Genomic DNA, 20,000 nt, shown 5'->3' on the forward strand with positions numbered 1-20,000 from the left:
AACCGAAAGAAATTAAAGCAAAACTCAAAAAGAAAAACATTGAATAAGGAGAGAAATTGATCAAAAAAAAACTACAAACCAGTCTTTTGAATATTAGTAACTTTTAAACTGAAGGAAATGTAATATACTGGTAAAGCTCTTGATCATTTAACATTGTACAAAATAAGGCTTAAGGCAAGAATAGAACTGGAACACAGTTGATAACAACTATCAAGTTCAGCAATTTAAAAAACTCCTTCTGAGGTAAAATGCACACACTGTTTCTGGATTTCTCTACGGCCTGTTGACAAAGTAGACTACGGAATACATTAAAATCTAAAATATGTCACCCCTTGCCTCAGAACGCTATTTTGTCGGGGTGATTAAGATGCTGAAAATTGAATTTATAACCAAAAATATCAGAGTTGTATTGAGTTTTTATGTGTGGAGGATGAATGTTATATTTTATTGTGCTAATTGGCGGTCATTCCAATTTTTTACCTGTTTAAATTTAGTTTCACTTAATAACATGTTAATCGTCCCAACAGAATACCATTTTGAGGCGAGGGGTCACATTTAGGCAAAACGTATTGAATCTTATTACTTCACTAATGCCCTTAATTTAATTTTTTTTTTAATTTCCAGATGTTGTTAGAACCCCCCCCCCCCCCAAAAAAAAAAACAACAAACAAACAAACAAACAAACAAAAACCCCAAAAAACTGATCATCCCCACGAAGAGGGGAAGCCACTTCAGACGTGGGCAATAGGGTTCAATAGTCTGATATCACGTCCGCCCAGCAACCAGTAGCTTGGTTCTAATCAAAGAAAATCGGAACTTTTTATTCTTCATGCTGGCTAGAACTTTTTCACGTCATGTAAATAGTTCTCATCCGAGGTGCAAGGAGACACAAACCGTCCATAACAGTCGACTATGATATAATATAAATGCCAAGAATCAGCATCATAGCTTCATCACTGTATTGGTCAATATAAAAACGGGGGTCTGAATAGCAAGGAAAACCAATATTAAGGTAGATGAATATGCACCATCGGGGGTTCCAATACCTCAGTTGGTAGAGCAGTAGCTTCACTCACAAAGGGACCAAGATCGATCCCGGGTGCAGTCGAGATTTTTTCTGACCCTCCTGTCCACCCAGCAGTGAATGGGTAGTTGAGTCTGTTAGATTTGACGGAAAGTACTTTGCCATATACTAGCGTCCTATCCAAAGGATAGCAAGCATTTGCTATTGCCTGTTTCACACTATAGAAACAGGGATAAACTTCGACTCCATGGGCCGAATGGACGAGAGACGCATGCGCACAACCAACATGACGTTCTCTCTCTAATAACTTTTCCGCCGGTGACGTCACAGACTATGGGTGACGTCCAATCAAGGGACGCTACTCTTCCGCTAATCTCACTCCCTATACTATTGCTCAATATAATGTATAAGATCACTACAACTTGGAAGAGTGAAAAGGATGATAGAGTATAATTTATCATGGTAAATGAAGATGATACCTCAAATCTCCATATATGTGACTGGTCTCTAGAATGTGCTAATCATAATCGTAATCACTGCTTTGATAATTTAGATTTTTAAAGTTCAGAAAAAAAAATGATGAAAAACAAAACATTTATATGGGATATATTATCACCTTAGACAAAGGGCAAACCCGAAACGTTTATACAGTCATCTCTGTAATAAATTGTACTTACCATGTGGTATTGCTCAATATAATGGACGGGGTTTTAAATAAGTCGGATAAGTGAAAAAAAATGATGAAAGGCAGATGTATAGTTGTAGATGAAGGGGGAACCCGAAATGTCTAAATCATTTATCTCTTAATTGGTAACATCATCGCTATCACCGTATTGACAATATTATATATATATATAATATATATAATATATTATATATATATATATATATATATATATATATATATGGGGCCTTGGTAGCCTAGAAAAGTGAAAAAGCGATGAAGGGTAAATTATTACCATGAGTGAGAACCTTGTTATGATTGATATTGCGGCTTGATGTTGATAGCGCTGAAAAATGAAAAATGGATGAAGTATAAATTATTATGGTAGATAAAGGGCGTACCCAACTTTCATAATATTCGCCTCGGTAAAAAATCGACCATCACTACAGTCACGACATTGTTCAATATAACAATATGGCCATTAACAGCACAAAATAAACTAAAAACAACGATGAAAGGGTGATCATCGCCTTCGATGAACGGCAAACCCGAAACGTTTATAACGTTCGTCTCTGTAATGAATTGTACACACCTTCACATCAGAATCTCTCATTACAATATTGCTCAATATAATGATTGGGATTTAAATACCTCGGATAAGTAAAAAAGTAATGAAGGGTAATTTATCGTTGTAGATGAAGGGATAACCGGAAATATCAATACGGTCGAGAGATAAGCGAATGTCCCAGCTCAACTTTAGCTGGGAACTGCGATATCGGGATCAGCGACCTGACGAACATATTATGTCCTTCCCTCAACATCGAGAGCCCGAGTATGGCAAAAAAAAAAAAGAACTTTTATCAAAGGCCGTCCATAACGTTGACATTCTCCTATTACAGGACACCTATCTTTATTCAGGCGCTCAATCTTCTCGATTCCAGAGACCAGGCTAAACGGTATTCCAACGACAGGACACTTCAAGGCTCAAAGGAGGTGTTAGTGTTTACGCTAGGGAGCCTTCGACGGTAAGGATCATAGAAAGCAATGTGGTGAATAGAATTTCCGTGGAGACGGGTGGGTTGTGTCTCCACAATATTTCCAAACCGCCATGAGTGACTTGGACTACACCACAGGTACCGGTCGTTAGCTTTCTTTCCATCTGTCTGAGAAACTTTACTAGCAATTCAATCCCTCGTGGGGGCGGGGACCTAACCTCCTCTAAGCTTGGTGAGAAGTTGCCAGGCGTTGATACCAGTAAGAGGAGACACTGGGTGACTGCGAATCGGCTTCGGTCGAGGAGCTGCCTCACGGCCAGTGCGCTTCATCGGTGGGGTCTTTCTACCTGTCCAACATGTACCCGCTGTGGGCAAGAACCTGAGACGGCAGAGCATCTAGTCGAACGGTGTGTTGTGACGATGCTACCCGCCGTTTTGCGACGGTGCACAATTTCGGACCGGACTTTGCTGATTGGGTCGATCGTCATAACATAGTAGTGTGAAAACCATAAGAGGCTGTTGCCATCACCACGAGTGGTTCACCGAGACTGTAACGAGGCAGGTACACAATTCCGCAAATGGATGGACTGTAACGATCTGCACCTATTACTGTGTAATTATACAGCCAAAGGTACCGTCAGGAGTACCCGCCATAAGAAGGAGTATACTCCTGACGTCACCCTCGTGAGGCAGGGAGCGAACGGGGAACCGTTACATAGTAAGCACCGTAAATAATTATCGTTACTACTACTACTACTACTACTACTACTACTACTACTACTACTACTACTACTACTACTACTACTACTACTACTACTACTACTACTACTACTACTACTACTACTACTACTACTACTACTATTACTACTTCTCCCACCACCACCACAGCCACCACAACCGCCACTACTTCTACCACCACCACCACCACCACCACCACCACCACCACCACCAACCCCACCACCACCACCAGCACTACTACTACTACTACTACTACTACTACTACTACTACTACTACTACTACTACTACTACTACAACTACTACTAATACTACTACAACTACTCCTACTCCTACTACTACTACTACTACTACTACTACTACTACTACTACTACTACTACTACTACTACTACTACTACTACTACTCTACTACTACTACTACTACTACTACTACTACTACTACTACTACTAATTCAACTACTGCGAGGACGATTAATACGATTACTACTTCTATTACTACTACTCCTTCTACTACTACTACTACTACTACTACTACTACTACTACTACTACTACTACTTCTATTACTACTACTACTGTTGAAGATGATGATGATGATGATGATGATGATGATGATGATGATGATGATGATGATGATGATGATGATGATGATGATGATTCTTCTTCTTCTTCTTCGTTCCTCTGATTTATGGCTGCAGTCCGATGTCTGCTATGAAGTCTGTGGTCCGCTTTAGGTCCTCAGCCTCACCATAGAACTTTGTGTTGAGTGTTGTAGGGGTGACCCAGTTGTTCGAACGTTGCACGTTGTATAATGGGCAATCCATAAGCACATGTAAAGTGGTTCATGGTCGGTTCCACATGGGCAATAAGGGGTTGTTCCAATATCTAGCTTTGTAAACATATGTCCTCTTAGTCTATTGTGTCCTGTTCGGAGGCGGAATAGGGTGACTTGGCTACTTCGCTGAACGGCATGTATTGGATCCTGCTTGTTGTGTTCCAGGTGTGTCTCATTCCTTTCTTTGTCTATTTTTAGCTTTATTATTTTCTTTTGCTGATGGTAAGTGATTGACGACTTCGGTTGTTCCTTTTGGGCTCCTTCTTTGGCCAGTTGATCGGCAATTTCATTTCCATATATACCTACATGACTTGGAATCCACTGCAGCACAATTTTTCCTGTTTTATCAGATAAGCCCTCAAGGGCCTCCACAGTGTGAGCGGCTTCAGAGTCCTGGTAATTTTCAATAGACCGGAGAGCATCATCAGTGTCTGTCAAGTAAACCACATTTTTCCCGTATATTCTGTGATCTCTGGATAGTTCTTTTGTTGCATTGAGGGTGGCTTTTTCTTCAGTTTTAGTACTTGTGCACATTGAACCCACTGATACAGATATTTTTGTTTCTGTTTTATCTGTCCAGTGTATGAGTGCACCAGCACCTCCATTCATGAGGGGGCCGGAAACTGAGCCATCTGTATAAACTCTTATCCACTTGGTCATTGGGTATTTTTTATCGATCATCTTTAGGGTTTGAGCCTTGTCATTATTGCTTCGAATGTTTTTCTTGTTGATGGTTATGAATTTTTGTTTATTTTTCCACGGTGGTGGTTTGAGATTTGTGACATTGATTTGGGCAATATTTTCCTTTGGTGTCACTTTATATTTGCTCTCTAGTTTTTGTCCCAAGGCGATGAAGTTTTCCCTTTTGAGTCGATTCTCTTTCTTTTCCATTGTACTTGGATGCAGTGGTTGGGATTCCATGAATTTTATCTTTGAGAATTGTGTCATTATTTTTAAAGTTCGTTGTTCTTTGAGAGGTTTTATTCCTGTGTGGATTTCCATCTTGTGAATTGGTGTTGTTTTCATTGCTCCAGTGATCACGCGTAGGCATTGGTTTTGGACTTTTTCAACCTTTTGAAATGGAGCACGTTCCCCACGCCGATATGGCATAGTCTATTGCAGGTCTTACATATCCAAGATATGTCTTCTTCAGGACGTTTGAGTTTGCTCCCCATTGCGTTCAAGCAAGTTTTCGGAGAAGCTGCATTCTCTTGTACCCTTTCTGTTGACTTTCATCTATTTGATGTTTTCAAGTGAGTCGAGGGTTAAATTTCACTCCTAGATACTTAGGCATCAGGTCTTCTCTCAGAGTCTTTCCATCCAAAGATAATCGCATAGATTGCTTTTTGGTTGATAAGCTGAATATTGTGTATGTGGTTTTATCAGCATTTACTCTCATACCCCAGTCTTTTGTCCATTTGCTCAAAGCATAAAGAGTCATCTGTATCCTGGCCTTTGCAGTACAATATTTCTTTCAGTGCATATCAGTGCAAGGTCATCTGCATACATGGCTGCTTTTACTCCTCTGCATTTGGTTTCGCAGATGTCATTGATAAATACGACAAAGGGGGTTGGTGAGAGAACCCCGCCTTGTGGTACTCCATTTGTCATGTTCGTTAGCTTGCTTTTAGAGTTTTGAGATTGGACTCTTGCTTTTCGATTTGTGAGGTAATCTTTAATCCATGCAAACATGTTGTGTGAAACGTTGGCTTTCTTAAGTTGGAGAAGTAGTCTTTTTGTCCAGACTTTGTCAAATGCTTTTTCCATATCCACCCAAACTGTGACTGTGTGTTTTTTTTTCTTGGTAACCATTTCCGATCAACTGCGAGATGTATGTTATCTGGTCCTCTATGCAGCGAAATTGTCTGAAACGAGCCTGTTCATCTGATATCAACTTATTGCTTTTTAAATACCATTGGAGACGGCGATTAACAATTCTCTCCATCAGTTTGCCCAAGCAGCTTGTCAAACTTATTGGTCGGTAGCTTTCGGGTTTATTTTTTGGCTTGCCATCCTTCTTTATTGGTATTATGGTTGCCTGTTTCCATTTGAGCGGAAGTTTACCCTGTTTCTAACTTGCATTGAACAGTTGTTTCATTTTCCTCTTTGTGAGGGTTCCTAGGTGTTTCAACATGTCATTAGTAACATCATCTGGACCTGGTGATTTGTTCGTTTTTAGAGATTTCAAGGCAATTTCTACTTCTTTTTTTAATCGAACTGAACATGGCATCATCTGTGGATTCTTTGGGTGTATCCTTGTGTTTTCTCAATTCTTTGTGGACTTCTCGTTTTCGTTCTTTTCTAATCTGTATACTCCCAACACTTGAGTACTGCTTCATAAAACAGTTTGCTGCTTGTTTTTTTTGTTGAGAATCCTCACCTGATCATCTTCTACTGATGGTGCAGCATATCTGTTTTCTTGTCCACTTAGAGCTTTGGTTAGGTTCCATAACTTTCTTCTGTCTCTGTCGTAATCAAGTTGTCTGTTTTTTTCATGCCATGCTTCCTTTTTTGCTTTTATTGTTTCTTTCCTGAGAGTTGTTTCAGCCTCTTTATAAATTTCCATATTCTCATCATTTGGCTCTCTCTCTGCTTTTTTCTGTGTTCAGTGACTAGGCTGTTGAGACTTCCTGATTTTTCAGTACATCCTGGACAGTCGTCCTTTCTTGATCCTCTGGGGATTGATTCTTTTGCAGCTTTCATGATTGATTTTGTGAATGCTTTGGCTGATTTTTCCACATTCTTTGTTTTACAGTTTATCTCTTTTCTATAACTATCAGTCAACTTTGAAAACAGAGTCCAGTCTGCTTTTTTATAATTCCATCTCGGAGGTGGTGCCTTTCTGTCTTTTGCATATTCTTCAGTTATTTCAACCAGAATGGGACGATGATCACTTCCTGCCAGTTGTTCCTTTACTGTTTACTGACTTTTCCGGTGAGATCTTCAGATATGAGAGTTAGGTCTGGAGTTGATGTTGTCTTCCATGCTCTTCAGAAGTATGTATCTGGGTCATCTTCATTTCTGACAATTTGAAACTTACTGTCTGTAAGCCAATTTTCAAGAGTTTTACCTTTTCTGTCTAAGTCATTGTATCCCCAGCTTGGGGAGTGGCTATTGAAGTCTCCCACAACAATGAACTGTTCTTCTTCACTTCTTATGTTTTCAATTGGCAGATTCTATGATGGTGGGCTGTAACAATTATATATTGTGTATTGCAATTGGTTTTTGGTAATTTTTACAGCCAATATTTCAACAGATTCATCTGTCGTTATTTCATTTGTCGCTATGTCATTTCTGACGAAGATGATTACTCCACCTTTGTGCCGTTCTTTTCTGTCTTTCCTAAAATGTTGATATCCCCTTATTGAACACCTAATGTTTTCTGTGAGGTGTGTCTCCTGAATGCAGGCAATATCTATCTTCTCATCCTGAGGAAACTTGGAGAGGGCAGTCTTTTTATGTTGTATCCCTTCTGCATTCCATTGTAGCAATTTGATAGTTCCAGTAGTCCGTAACCTTGCATCTCCTAACCTGGTTCCACAGCAGGAGGGCAAGGCACCACCAGATTGCTTGGGTGAACCCTGTTTATCAGGGCTCGACGCTAGGTCCGTCCGGCGGGAATCCCCAGACTTCGCGGCATATCGTCCGGCAGTTTTGTTGTCCATCATTGTGAGGAGGATGCGTGTCACATTAATTTTTGGGTTGGTTACCCTCTCTAGACTATTTGCGCCTTTCGGCTCTATGACTCCGACTTCAGAGGTTCTTTATTCTCTGGATGTGATTCCATAGCCTTTCATCTTCCCAGATCCACAAGGCAGTGGTGGTTTGAAGTTGGAGTTTTCCTTCTCCTATACAGACTGCTTTCCAAGGCTACGAGCTCTGTCCACCCATTAATGGTGTCTAGGCTGGGAGTCCAGGAGGGTATCTTTGTAGAGTGGCAGTTTCCCTTCACCCCACCAGCGTCATGGGGCTAGCACAGCTTATTGCGTGCACTAGGGCAATCTGGCCACGGTGGTTGATTCCTCCCTTCATCCGTCACCTCAGACACATAGAAACTCGTGTCATCAGCCAGTTAGAAAGTTCCTTTCGGAATACTCCAACCGTTGCCCAGGAGGCGGGCGGGGAAGAATGCCCCTACGTGGACCCTGACACGAGCTGGAATGGGTTGCGGATCAATACTGATCAAAATAATCCAATCCTGCCCCCCATGATGTGATGATGATGATGATGATGATGATGATGATGATGATTTTGTTGATTGTGATGAGGATGATAATAATAATAATGAAGTTATTTCGACTTACCAATAAGTATCATCACCACAGCTACCATGAAGTAGGAACTTGAGCGCGCCATCTGTAACGTGGGAGAAGTTGAGAAATGACTTCAAATGACTTATTCTTTTCTTTGAAAAGATTCGGGACTCACTCACACACTCTCTCTTTCTAACCCCCCCCCCCCCCTCCTCTCTCTCTCTCTCTCTCTCTCTCTCTCTTTATATAATATATATATATATATATATATATATATATATATATATAATATGTGTGTGTGTGTGTGTGTGTGTGTGTTTATGTGTGTTATACACACACACACACAAACACACATGCATACCCGCACAATTAAAATATTTGATTTACTCTTGACTTCGACAGACTTGCCCAAGCCAGGCATATTGTCATTTTAGGTAGATTATGTTCTACTCTTCTGACGTATTTTCAGATAAAACAACTCAAGTTGATTTCGTCACAAAAACTACACTTATTTTATACTCCATTTGCTACTTGGGTATGTCATTCTATAAATACCCTTGATTAATAATGCTACAACAAGGGAAAGCAGAAGAAGTATACCCTTAACTCTCTCCTTACCAGCCATTTTCAGGATTTTACCCAAAACTTTACACCCAACTAACACAAAAATAGATTTTTATCACTCAAACACAATAGCAGTAAGTTCTTGCGATACATAATTTCTTTAGAAAAACATGCTCCACAACACATTGTTCATTTTTGTCTAAATTGTATAATGTACAAGAGAAATTTGAATTAGAAAAATGTTGGTTGTATCGTAACGAATGTGACGATTTTCCTATACTTGGTAAGGAGAGGGTTAAACCCTGGTCAGTCCCTGGGATGACTTAGCACCCCAAGCCTATGCTTTTCTTTCACAAAACGGGCCAATTCTTAATGCAGAAACTTCAACTTGGCGACCTTTCTTGGCTTGGCACCCAAACTTCCGCTCTTATGATCTGGTCCAATTTTGCGTACCCGGTGTAAACTACAAACAGCTAATGTCAACCACGGAAAATTTTCATTTTGTGGACAATTATTATTATTATTATTATTATTATTATTATTATTATTATTATTATTATTATTATTATTATTATTATTATTATTATTATTATATTATTATTATTATTATTATTATTATTATTATTATTATTATTATTATTATTATTATTATTATTATTATTATTATTATTATTATTATTATTATTATTATTATTATTATTATTATTATTATTATTATTATCATCATCAATCATCATTCATTATTATTATTATTATTATTATTATTATTATTATTATTATTATTATTATTATTATTATTTATTATTATTATTTATTAATTATCATCATCATTGTTATGGTGTATTGTTATTATTGAGTTATTGCCCTTTGCAATAACTAATAATTTACTTCCATGAATAATACACTTAATTACATTTAGTTATTTCTAAATAATGTCACAATTGAATATATTAATAGAATACGTTATATTCGTATCATTAGTTAACTACTCTTGTGCATTGACATTATATTACATAACGTATATTTCTGTTTATGTATATTTCTATACTGCATGTTTAATATTACTAAGTCTGTGATATATTATGATTTTAAGAACTTGTATAAATTACTTGATGATTGGCAACCAAGGAGCGTCTTCCCTGTCAGTTATTTTATGTACTGCGGTTGGTACATAACAGTGGCGACGAGGATTCCAGCTGTAGGTCACATGAAATCACAGTCCTTTTAAGTACTGCCAATCCACGAAGGGGACTGCCTGCCCTGCCTTCGGACGAAGAAGGACGAGCCCTGCCCTACCTCCGGACGAAGAAGGACGAGCCTTGCCCTAGTCTGCCTCCGGACGAAGGAAGAACGTGTGAAGGGGACTGTCCGCCCACCTTGACCAGCCTGCCCTGCCGTTCCGGACGAGCGAGGGGGACCTGCCTGCCTTGCCGTGCCAGACGAGCGAGGGGACCTGCCTGCCTGCCTTGCCGTGCCAGACGAGCGAGGGGACCTGCCTGTCTTGCCGTGCTAGACGAGCGAGGGGGACCTGCCTGCCTTGCCGTGCCAGACGAGCGAGGGAGAGGACGTGACTGCTCTGCCGTGTCAGACCTGCGAGGAGAGCCTGCCGTGACCTACTTATCTTGCTGTATCGGACAACAAGGACAACTTACCAGCGGAGTCGGACGTGTATGTACAGCGACGTTTCGACTTGCTGAGAGGGAAGACCGTCCATTGGCTGCTTTGGAAGAATCATCAGGACGTGACTGTCTGTGTCGTGACAGACGTGGAAGAATTATCAGGTCGTGCCTGTCTGTCGTGACAGACGTGGAGGAATCATCAGGACGTGATTGCCTGTCTTGACAGACGTGAGAGGAGTACCTGCCGTGTCGGACGGGTGACGTACTTCTTGCTGTATCGGAAAGCACGGAAAACCAACCAGCGGAGTCGGACGTATCGGCCTACTGACCGCCCATTGGCTGTTTTGGACATTTTCATCAGGACAAGCCTGCCTTGCCGTGTCGGACGTGCGAGGAGGAACTGCCGGGTCAAACGGTTGTCTTGTCTTGCTGTGTCGGACAGCAAGGATTACAAGCGGAGTCGAACGTGTATTTGCAGCGACGTATCGTCCTGCTGATCGTTCATTGGCTGCTTCGGACGTATCGTCATGACTACACGAGCAGCATGGACCAACGAGGAGCTGATTGGGCTATTGCGTGATCAGATGGCCCAACAACAACACCAGATGGAGATGCAGCGTCAACAGATGGAAACGTTAATGGCCTTGGTGATGAATCGACCCAAGTCGTCAGTGACCAGCACCAGGTTCTGCGAGTTTGATTCAAACGCAGAGCTATGGACGGACTATTGGTCACGTTTCCAGTCGTTCTTAAAGGCCAACTTCACTCCATCGGACAGGATTGCGGAGATTTTTCTCACCAACCAATCGTGTGCCATCTTCAAGCTGCTGGCAAACCTGGCTTCACAGAGCGTTCCTCCCAAGGTCGTCAACGAATTATCGATAGATGAGATCGAGCAGCACATGGTTGACCATTTCAACCCAAAAGATTCGTTGTTCGGAAGCGTTACAAATTCTGGACACGAACAGAAAGGAAGCCAGGAGAGACTGTCCACGAGTTAGCTGCGAGAATTCGACAAGAGGCAGCTACATGTGATTTTGCCTCGATCAAGGACCCGTTGGACGAGGCAATGAGGACTCGATTCGTTTGCTCGATCAACAGCGAGGCTATCGTCAAAGCCTTGTTTAAAGTAAAGGACGACGAGCTGACGTTCAATCGAGCCATTCAGATCGCCGCAGAAGTGGAGGAGGCTGGAAAAGTTGCCAGAGAGACGGTCGGCACATCAAATGCCGATGTGTTTAAGTTCCAGCCCAATCGTATTCCGGCTCGTAAACTGCCCACGGCGAATAACAAACCGACTCCAAAGATCAACCGCCAATCAAAATCAACGGAGAACAGGAACCAGAAAACCCGATGCTACCGGTGCCTCGGGAACCACTCAAGTGATGCCTGTCGATTCAAGGAAGCCCTTTGCCACCACTGCGGCATTAAGAGCCACATAAAGTCTGCCTGTCGGAAGAGAAGTCAACATCGACGAGTAAAGACGGTGACAGAGGTCAAATGGAATGCGGCCCGACCTTTGCCTCCAAAACAGCCATGGATTATGCCCGACAAACCATGGGAACGTGTCCATATCGGCCACGCCGTGAATTTCAAAGGACACAACTGGCTCGTGATGGTGGATGCATACTCCAAATATCCATGTGTCCACCAGATGACATCCATCACCACGAAGGCGACAATTCTAAAGCTGGACGAGGATTTTGCGCATTTTGGCTACCCGCATACCATCGTCACTGATAATGCGCAGTGCTTCTCGTCAGCTGAGTTTGCCAGTTTCTGTGAGAACCGGGGTATTCAACACCTACAGGGAGCCCCGTATCATCCAGAGACCAACAGTGCAGCTGAGAGACTGGTACAGTCATTTAAAAAGTCGCTAAGGAAGTCCAGCCTTACACGAGTTCTTGATCCGGTACCGGAGAACTCCCCTGTGCAGTGGCTATAGCCCAAGCGAACTTCTGATCGGTCGACAGATATGGGCGAAGATAGATGTGCTCCTGCCTCATAGTCATAGCCGTGTAAATCTTCGCTCGTCTAGGAAAACTAAGTTCACCGTGAATAGCCAGTGCTATGCCCTGTCTTTTCAGAGGGGGCGTAGGGACAAGTGGGTGCCAGCAGTTGTAGCATCAGTGATTGGAAACCGAATGTTCGATGTGAAAATCGTGCCGGATGGTCCTACTTTGAGAAGACACGTCGACCAACTGCGCACACGCCACAGTAGTTAACATAGTGTTTATATTATAATTGTGACAACGAGACTCACGTTCTTGTAAAAGATTATTCCAGTGCATGGACTGTCAAATGGACTTGATATAGTGTATGTGATCACCGGACATTTAAAATAGTATTGTTCGTACGGACTTTTAAATGTTAATCGTAACGGGATCTTCTGGATGTGTAACATAGAATTTCAAATTAACTTTGAGATAATGGAAGATAAAAGACATATTGGTAGTAGTAGTAGTAGTAGTAGTAGTAGTAGTAGTAGTAGTAGTAGTAGTAGTAGTAGTAGTAGTAGTAGTAGTAGTAGTAGTAGTAGTAGTAGTAGTAGTAGAACGCTGTAGTGGAACAGTAGGGGGCGGTGGAGGGGGGGGGTTGTTGGATGAGCGAAGGTCGAATCTTCGCGAAGGAACGATGCGATAGTAAAGTGGAATACACCGATAAATAGATAGATGGATAGACAGATAGATAGGTAGATAGACAGAAAAGAGGGGAGAGAAGGGAGAGAGAGAGAGAGAAAAAAAAAGGGGGGGGGGACAGGGAGGGGGGGGGGGGGTTGGTTTGAGGCGGACCGGTAGAGAGGGGGAATTAGAGAGAGAGGGGGGGGGGAAGGGAGAAAGAGAGAGGGGGGGGGACAAAGAAAGAAAGAGAGAGAGAGAGAGAGAGAGAGAGAGAGAGAGAGAGAGGGAGAGAGGGGGGGGGGGGGGGGGGGGAGAGAGGGCGAGTAAACAGCCGAGTGATAGCTGGGTCTATATGTATATTAATGGATAAAAAAGTGGATGATTGGACACAATGAGAGATAGCTAGGAAGGTAGATGACTATGAATCGGTGGATAATCAGTAGATAGATAGCTAGCTAGCCAGATAGATAGATAGATAGATAGATAGATAGATAGATAGATAGATAGATAGATAGATAGATAGATAGATAGATAGATAGATAGATAGATAGGTAGGTAGGTAGAGTTGTACTTTTAGTAGTATGAACAGTAGTAGTAGTAGTAGTAGTAGTAGTAGTAGTAGTAGTAGTAGTAGCAGTAGTAGTAGTAGTAGTAGTAGTAGTAGTAGTAGTAGTAGTAGTAGTAGTAGTAGTAGTAGTAGTAGTAGTAGAAGTAGTAGAAGTAGTAGTAGTAGCAGCAGCAGTAGCTGTAGTGGCAGAAGTGAGAGCAGCAGTGGTGATGAATATGGGTGACGTTGACATCTAGTGGTGGTCAATCCTGGTGTTGAGTCCGCGTGGAGTCAGCGTTCCCAACAACTTGATCAGGTGAGTTTCCCTACGTCGACGGGCGGAAGTGTCCGAATGGCAAAAACTGAGCACACACACACGCACACACTGTACATCGCAGTGGTCTGGCAGATTGAAGTGTCTGGCCACTGCTGTGTCTGCACAGTTCGATATGTCACGCAAGTGCTGCACGAATTTGTCACCCAGCCTCTTTCCGGTCTCATCAACGTAAGCAATCCCACACAGGGAGCACGTAATCGCATAGACTAGATTACGGTCAGTGCAAGTAAACGGCCGCCTGATGTCCCAAATCTTGTCTGGAAAGCTGACTCTGTCATACTCCCACAGGTGCCCACAAGTCTTGCATCGGGGTCGCATACACGATCTGGCTTTAGATCCATCCCTAGGTATGGGTTCCAGGCGGCTTCTGACAAGGAGATCCCTCAGGTTACGATCCCGTCGATATGCTACCAACGGAGGTTCTGAGAAAACTCTGTGGGTGTCTTCTCCCGCCTGGAGGATCCCATAGTTCTGCAATAGGATGTTCCTCACTTGATCGGCATGGGGGTGATGCGTGAGGACTAAAATGGGACGCTGTGTCTCCTGCTTCCTGGCATTGCAAGGCCTCATTGCTGCTTCTCTCGACACGAGGCTGGCTTTCCGGACAGCCTTAAGCAAAACCCTTTCGGGATATTCCCGTGCCCTAAAAAAATCGAGCATGCGATCACGTTGAAGCGCAAATTCATCATCTTCCAGACAGAGTCTCCGCAAGCGGAGTATCTGACTGAATGGGATGGAGTCTTTGCAGTTCACCGGATGGGATGACCGATAGAGCAGGTAGCTGTGACTGTCCGTTTCCTTGTAGTGTACAGTGGTCCGTACTCCCGTGCTGGTCAATACAGCCTTGATGTCCAAAATGTGCACCTCAGAGGTTGAAATCTCATAAGTGTACTCTCTGGACGGGTGGAAGGAGTCCATCGCTAGGATGAACCCTTTCAACTGGCTGTGGGTCAATGACGTAATGCCGAAACAGTCGTCAATGTACCTTTTGAACAGCTCGGGGGCAGGTCCACTGTACTGATGGAAGAAGGTTTCCTCAAGGTAGCCCATGAATAGGTTAGCATATGAGGGACCCATCTTGGTGCCCATCGCAACACCTGAGATCTGATGGAAAAATACATCATTGAACTCAAAAGTGTTGAGTGTGAGCACAAGTTCGGTGAGCCTCACAATGCTGTTGCTGGAAATCCCTGGTAATGGATGACGGTCGACGAAATGCCTGATGGCACGCAGTCCGTCAGGATGCGGTATGGATGTGTACAGTGCCTTCACATCCATGGTGAAAATCAGCCGTGGACGTTCATCCTGGAATCGAATTTCGTCAATGACACCAAGAGCATGGTTAGTGTCCTTGATATACGATGGGAGGGTGGGAACTATACGTTGAAATACCGCATCGAGGAACTGCGATACCCTCTCAGTGGGGCACGAGATAGCCGACACAATCGGCCTTCCGGGTGGAGTGTCAGACAATTCCCGGATCTTGTGTATCTTAGGGAGCATGTAAAAACATGGATTACCTAGGTCGCTGGGGTCGTGTTTAAGGACCTCTGCTCTACTAGGTAATTCTCCCTGCGATACCAAAGACTGGATTGTCTGGTGGACTCTGGTGTTGTTAGCAAGTGTTGGGTCCGAAGTCACTTTCTCATAAAATATCTGGTCACTCAATTGCCTGTGGCCCTCAGCTCTATAGAGTTCAGCGTCCCAAACAACTACGGCCCCTCCTTTATCAGCCGCTTTGATCACTATATCACGACGTGATCTAAGTGATCGTACGGCAGCCCATTCAAGACGGGTGAGGTTAGACCTCTTGATAGGTGTGGGTCGTAGTGCCTCGATCTGTCTAAGACAAGTCTGGATAAACAGGTCGAGTGTAGGGGACTTGCCAGGACAAGGAGTCCAGTTTCTTTTACGTCGTGAGAAAGCGGCAAACGGATCCTCAGGGTCACGGTCATAGTCATGGTCACGTTCATCATCTTTGAAGTGATACTGCAAGCGTAAAATACGCATGAAGCGACGTACATCCGACTCAATGCGGGACTGGTAGGACGTTCTTCGCAGTGGGATGAACTTGAGACCTTTCCTTAAGACCGATTCCTCTGCACTGCTCAACTGGATGGTCGGGGGGACAGTAGTACTCATAGTGGTGGTGATGGCACATGGGTATTGGTTGTAGTAGTATTGGTAGTGATGATGATGATGTGGTGGTGGTGGTGGTGATTATAGTAATTGTGGTAGTGATATTGATGTGATGGTTATGGTGGTTGTAGAAGTAATGGTAATGATGTTGATGTGGTGGTTGTTGTAGTAGTGGTATCATGATGAGGTGGTGGAGGTGGTTGTAGCAGTAGTAGAGATGATGATCTGATGAGATGGTCGTCGTGGTTGCAGTAGTGGTGATAGTGATGATGATGCGGTGGTGATTATAGTGATTGCTGTTGTAGTCGTAGTGATGATGCGGTAGTGTTGGTTGTAGCGGTAGTAGTAGTAGTAGTAGTAGTAGTAGTAGTAGTAGTAGTAGTAGTAGTAGTAGTAGTAGTAGTGGTAGTAGTAGTAGTAGTAGTAGTAGTAGTAGTAGTAGTAGTAGTAGTAGTAGTTAGTAGTAGTAGTAGTAGTAGTAGTAGTAGTAGTAGTAGTAGTAGTAGTAGTAGTAGTAGTAGTAGTAGTAGTAGTAGTAGTAGTAGTAGTAGTAGAGTAGGTAGTAGTAGTTAGTAGTAGTAGTGTAGTAGTAGTAGTAGTAGTAGTAGTAGTAATACTAGTAGTGGTACTGATTATGTGTTGATGGTGATTGTAAAATTAGAAACTTATCTCAACAAAAATGGCAGAAGTTTTGATAAATTCCTTTATACTTTCAAAATTAGACTTGCAATTAATTACTGATAAATGTGACAAAGGCTAAAACAGATAGCCTTCAATTTGTACAGAATAATGGTGAATAGAGACATAAAACAGTTCAAATTTAACACAAACTTACCCCTTAGTAGAGGTCCACATACAACAGTTCAAGTTTAACATAAACTTACCCCTTAGTAGAGGTCCACATAAAACGTTCAAGTTTAACATAAACTTACCCCTTAGTAGAGGTCCACATAAAACGTTCAAGTTTATCACAAACTTACCCCTTAGTGGAGGTCCGTTCACATAAAACAGTTCAAATTTATCACAAACTTACCCCTTAGTTGAGGTCCACATAAAACAGTTCAAATTTAACACAAACTTACCCCTTAGTTGAGGTCCACATAAAACAGTTCAAATTTATCACAAACTTACCCCTTAGTTGAGGTCCACATAAAACAGTTCAAATTTATCACAAACTTACCCCTTAGTTGAGGTCCACATAAAACAGTTCAAATTTAACACAAACTATCCCCTTAGTTGAGGTCCACATAAAACAGTTCAAATTTAACACAAACTTACCCCTTGGTTGAGGTCCACATAAAACGGTTCAAATTTAACACAAACATACCCTTTAGTAGAGGTCCACATAAAACAGTTCAAATTTATCACAAACTTACCCCTTAGTAGAGGTCCACATAAAACAGTTCAAATTTATCAGAAACTTACCCTTTAGTAGAGGTCCACATAAAACAGTTCATATTTAACACAAACTTACACTTTAGTAGAGGTCCACATAAAACAGTTCATATTTAACACAAACTTACCCTTTAGTAGAGGTCCCCTTCTCAAAGTGTTTGTAAATGTTCTAATAAGCAGTTCATAAATATATAATTCATTCCACACAACAACAAAAATAATAATTTTTTTTAAAAATCACTAAGTTTTAACACTAACCTTGAACGTAAACCGCCTATAGGTGAATAGCACTGAAATAAATGACACCGGGTGAGCAGATCTTGACAGATAATGAACATCGAATCGAATGAATACAAACTTATAATTCCCTCTGTACGTGCACATATAATATTGTTTGATGGCAACTGTTTGTTTTTAGCATATGATATGTTTGCATTTGACACAGATGTTTGTGCCCAACTCAGACTACTATTTACACTAAGGTTTGTCATATGTCCCTTGCCTGAATATCCTGGACAAGCATTATTTTATTTCTCATAACATTATCCACCATCAATCATTAGGCTATATACAAAATTAAAACTTCATGAAACACTCAAACACAAAACAATGACACCCCCACCCCTCCAAGTTCAACCGAACACACACACAGATACACACACACACACACACACACATAATTACAATCAAATCCTCTCACTAGTCTTCTAATCAATGGATTCTTGGAAGACGCCGCGAGTTACCCTCGCTATCACCAAGAGCATGTAAATTTGACAGCAAAAACTGCAGAAAATCCCTAATTTAAATTGCGGCCGCAAAATCTGCAGCTTTTTGTAATTTTTTGTGTAAAATTTTCAAATTTTGTAAGTAGAAAGAAAAGGATAAAATCGTCTTGTATTTTCCATGCTTGGATCTAAAAGATACACCGCAGTGCGCTTAAGACAAACTCCCGGGGACCAGAAAGAAAGTTGATCTAATCCGAGGTTTATCTTATTCAAAAACACGAGGGGCACAACTTTTCAGCGCCACAAACGTATGTTTAATGTATTTGTTGTCCTCCTATAATGAATACATATTATCTCCAGAAAGACTCCCAGTTTCCCGTTAAAATTGGCGAAACTAAAAATGACAATTTAAATACTTATATTTTTCTTAGGAGTCATATTTCTCAAAGCAATATAAATACGATGATCTAAAGGCTCTGCAAGGCTGAATGAGGATGAGAAAAAGTAGGAGAGTTGAGACGCTATCATTACAAGACTAAATGGTCTAGTCTAATTGAGTGATGAGTGCCAGTCTCGTTCGGGTTGTTTGATGTGTGCATGGATAGCACAATGAGTGATGATAAACAAAGACACAACAAATATGAGGTGTGTAGCACAAACTCATGTTCACGTGCGTGAATGCGTCATATGGTGACAGCTTGTAATTTCAGTGAATCCAGAAGACCTACAAACCTATGAATGTACGTTGACACACCAAAATATGGGGTGTGTTGCACAAACTCATGTTCACGTGCGTGAATGCGTCATATGGTGACAGCTTGTAATTTCAGTGAATCCAGACGACCTACAAACCTATGAATGTACGTTCTCTGGTGAAACTTTGCACACACTACACATTCCAAACTAGACAAAGGCACAACCATATTATGGGAGCTATAGCACAAACTGATGTTCATGTGCGTGAATGCGTCCATATAGTGACAGCTTGTAATTTCAAAGAATCGAGAGGACTTACTACTACTACTACTACTACTACTACTACTACTACTACTACTACTACTACTACTACTACTACTACTACTACTACTACTACTACTACTACTATACTACTACTACTACTACTACACTACATACACTAATTCTACTGCTACTACTACTACTACTACTACTACTACTACTATACTACTACTACTACTACTTCTACTTCACTACTACGACTACTACTACTACTACAACATTACTACTACTCTACCATTAGTATAGTAGTAGTATATATAGTATAGTAGTATATAGTAGTATAGTGGTATATAGTAGTAGTATGTAATACAGTAGTAGTAGTATATAGAGTATAGTAGTAGTGTAAGTAGTAGTATAGTATAGTAGTAGTAGTGTAGTAGTAGTAGTAGTAAGTAGTAGTTAGTAGTAGTAGTATAGTAGTAGTCTTAGTAGTAGTAGTATAGTAGTAGTAGTAGTATAGTAGTAGTAGTATATAGTATTTGTGTTGTTGTTGTAGTAGTAGTAGTAGTAGTAGTAGTAGTAGTAGTAGT

The 20,000-nt window shown here is 41.6% G+C and overlaps 1 protein-coding gene across 1 annotated transcript in view; it reads right to left on the reverse strand.

Moving 5' to 3' along the window:
• The window catches only part of LOC144959269 (uncharacterized), a 56,509-nt gene extending 38,340 nt beyond the window's left edge, over positions 1–18,169 (reverse strand). Inside the window, exons 1-3 of the mRNA XM_078891813.1 lie at positions 17,987–18,169; positions 8,558–8,609; positions 1,984–2,034 (exon numbers count right to left, since the gene is read on the reverse strand). Coding sequence (XP_078747939.1) covers positions 1,984–2,034; positions 8,558–8,609; positions 17,987–18,112 — 229 coding nt within the window. The 5' untranslated portion in view covers positions 18,113–18,169. The remainder of the gene's footprint in view (positions 1–1,983; positions 2,035–8,557; positions 8,610–17,986) is intronic.
• Between the last annotated feature and the right edge of the window lie 1,831 nt (positions 18,170–20,000).

This window comes from Berghia stephanieae, chromosome 13 (assembly GCF_034508935.2).
Source record: "Berghia stephanieae isolate SIO BIC M18660-M18661 chromosome 13, UCSD_Bste_1.3, whole genome shotgun sequence".
In the NCBI taxonomy this organism is placed as follows: Eukaryota; Metazoa; Mollusca; class Gastropoda; order Nudibranchia; family Aeolidiidae; genus Berghia; species Berghia stephanieae.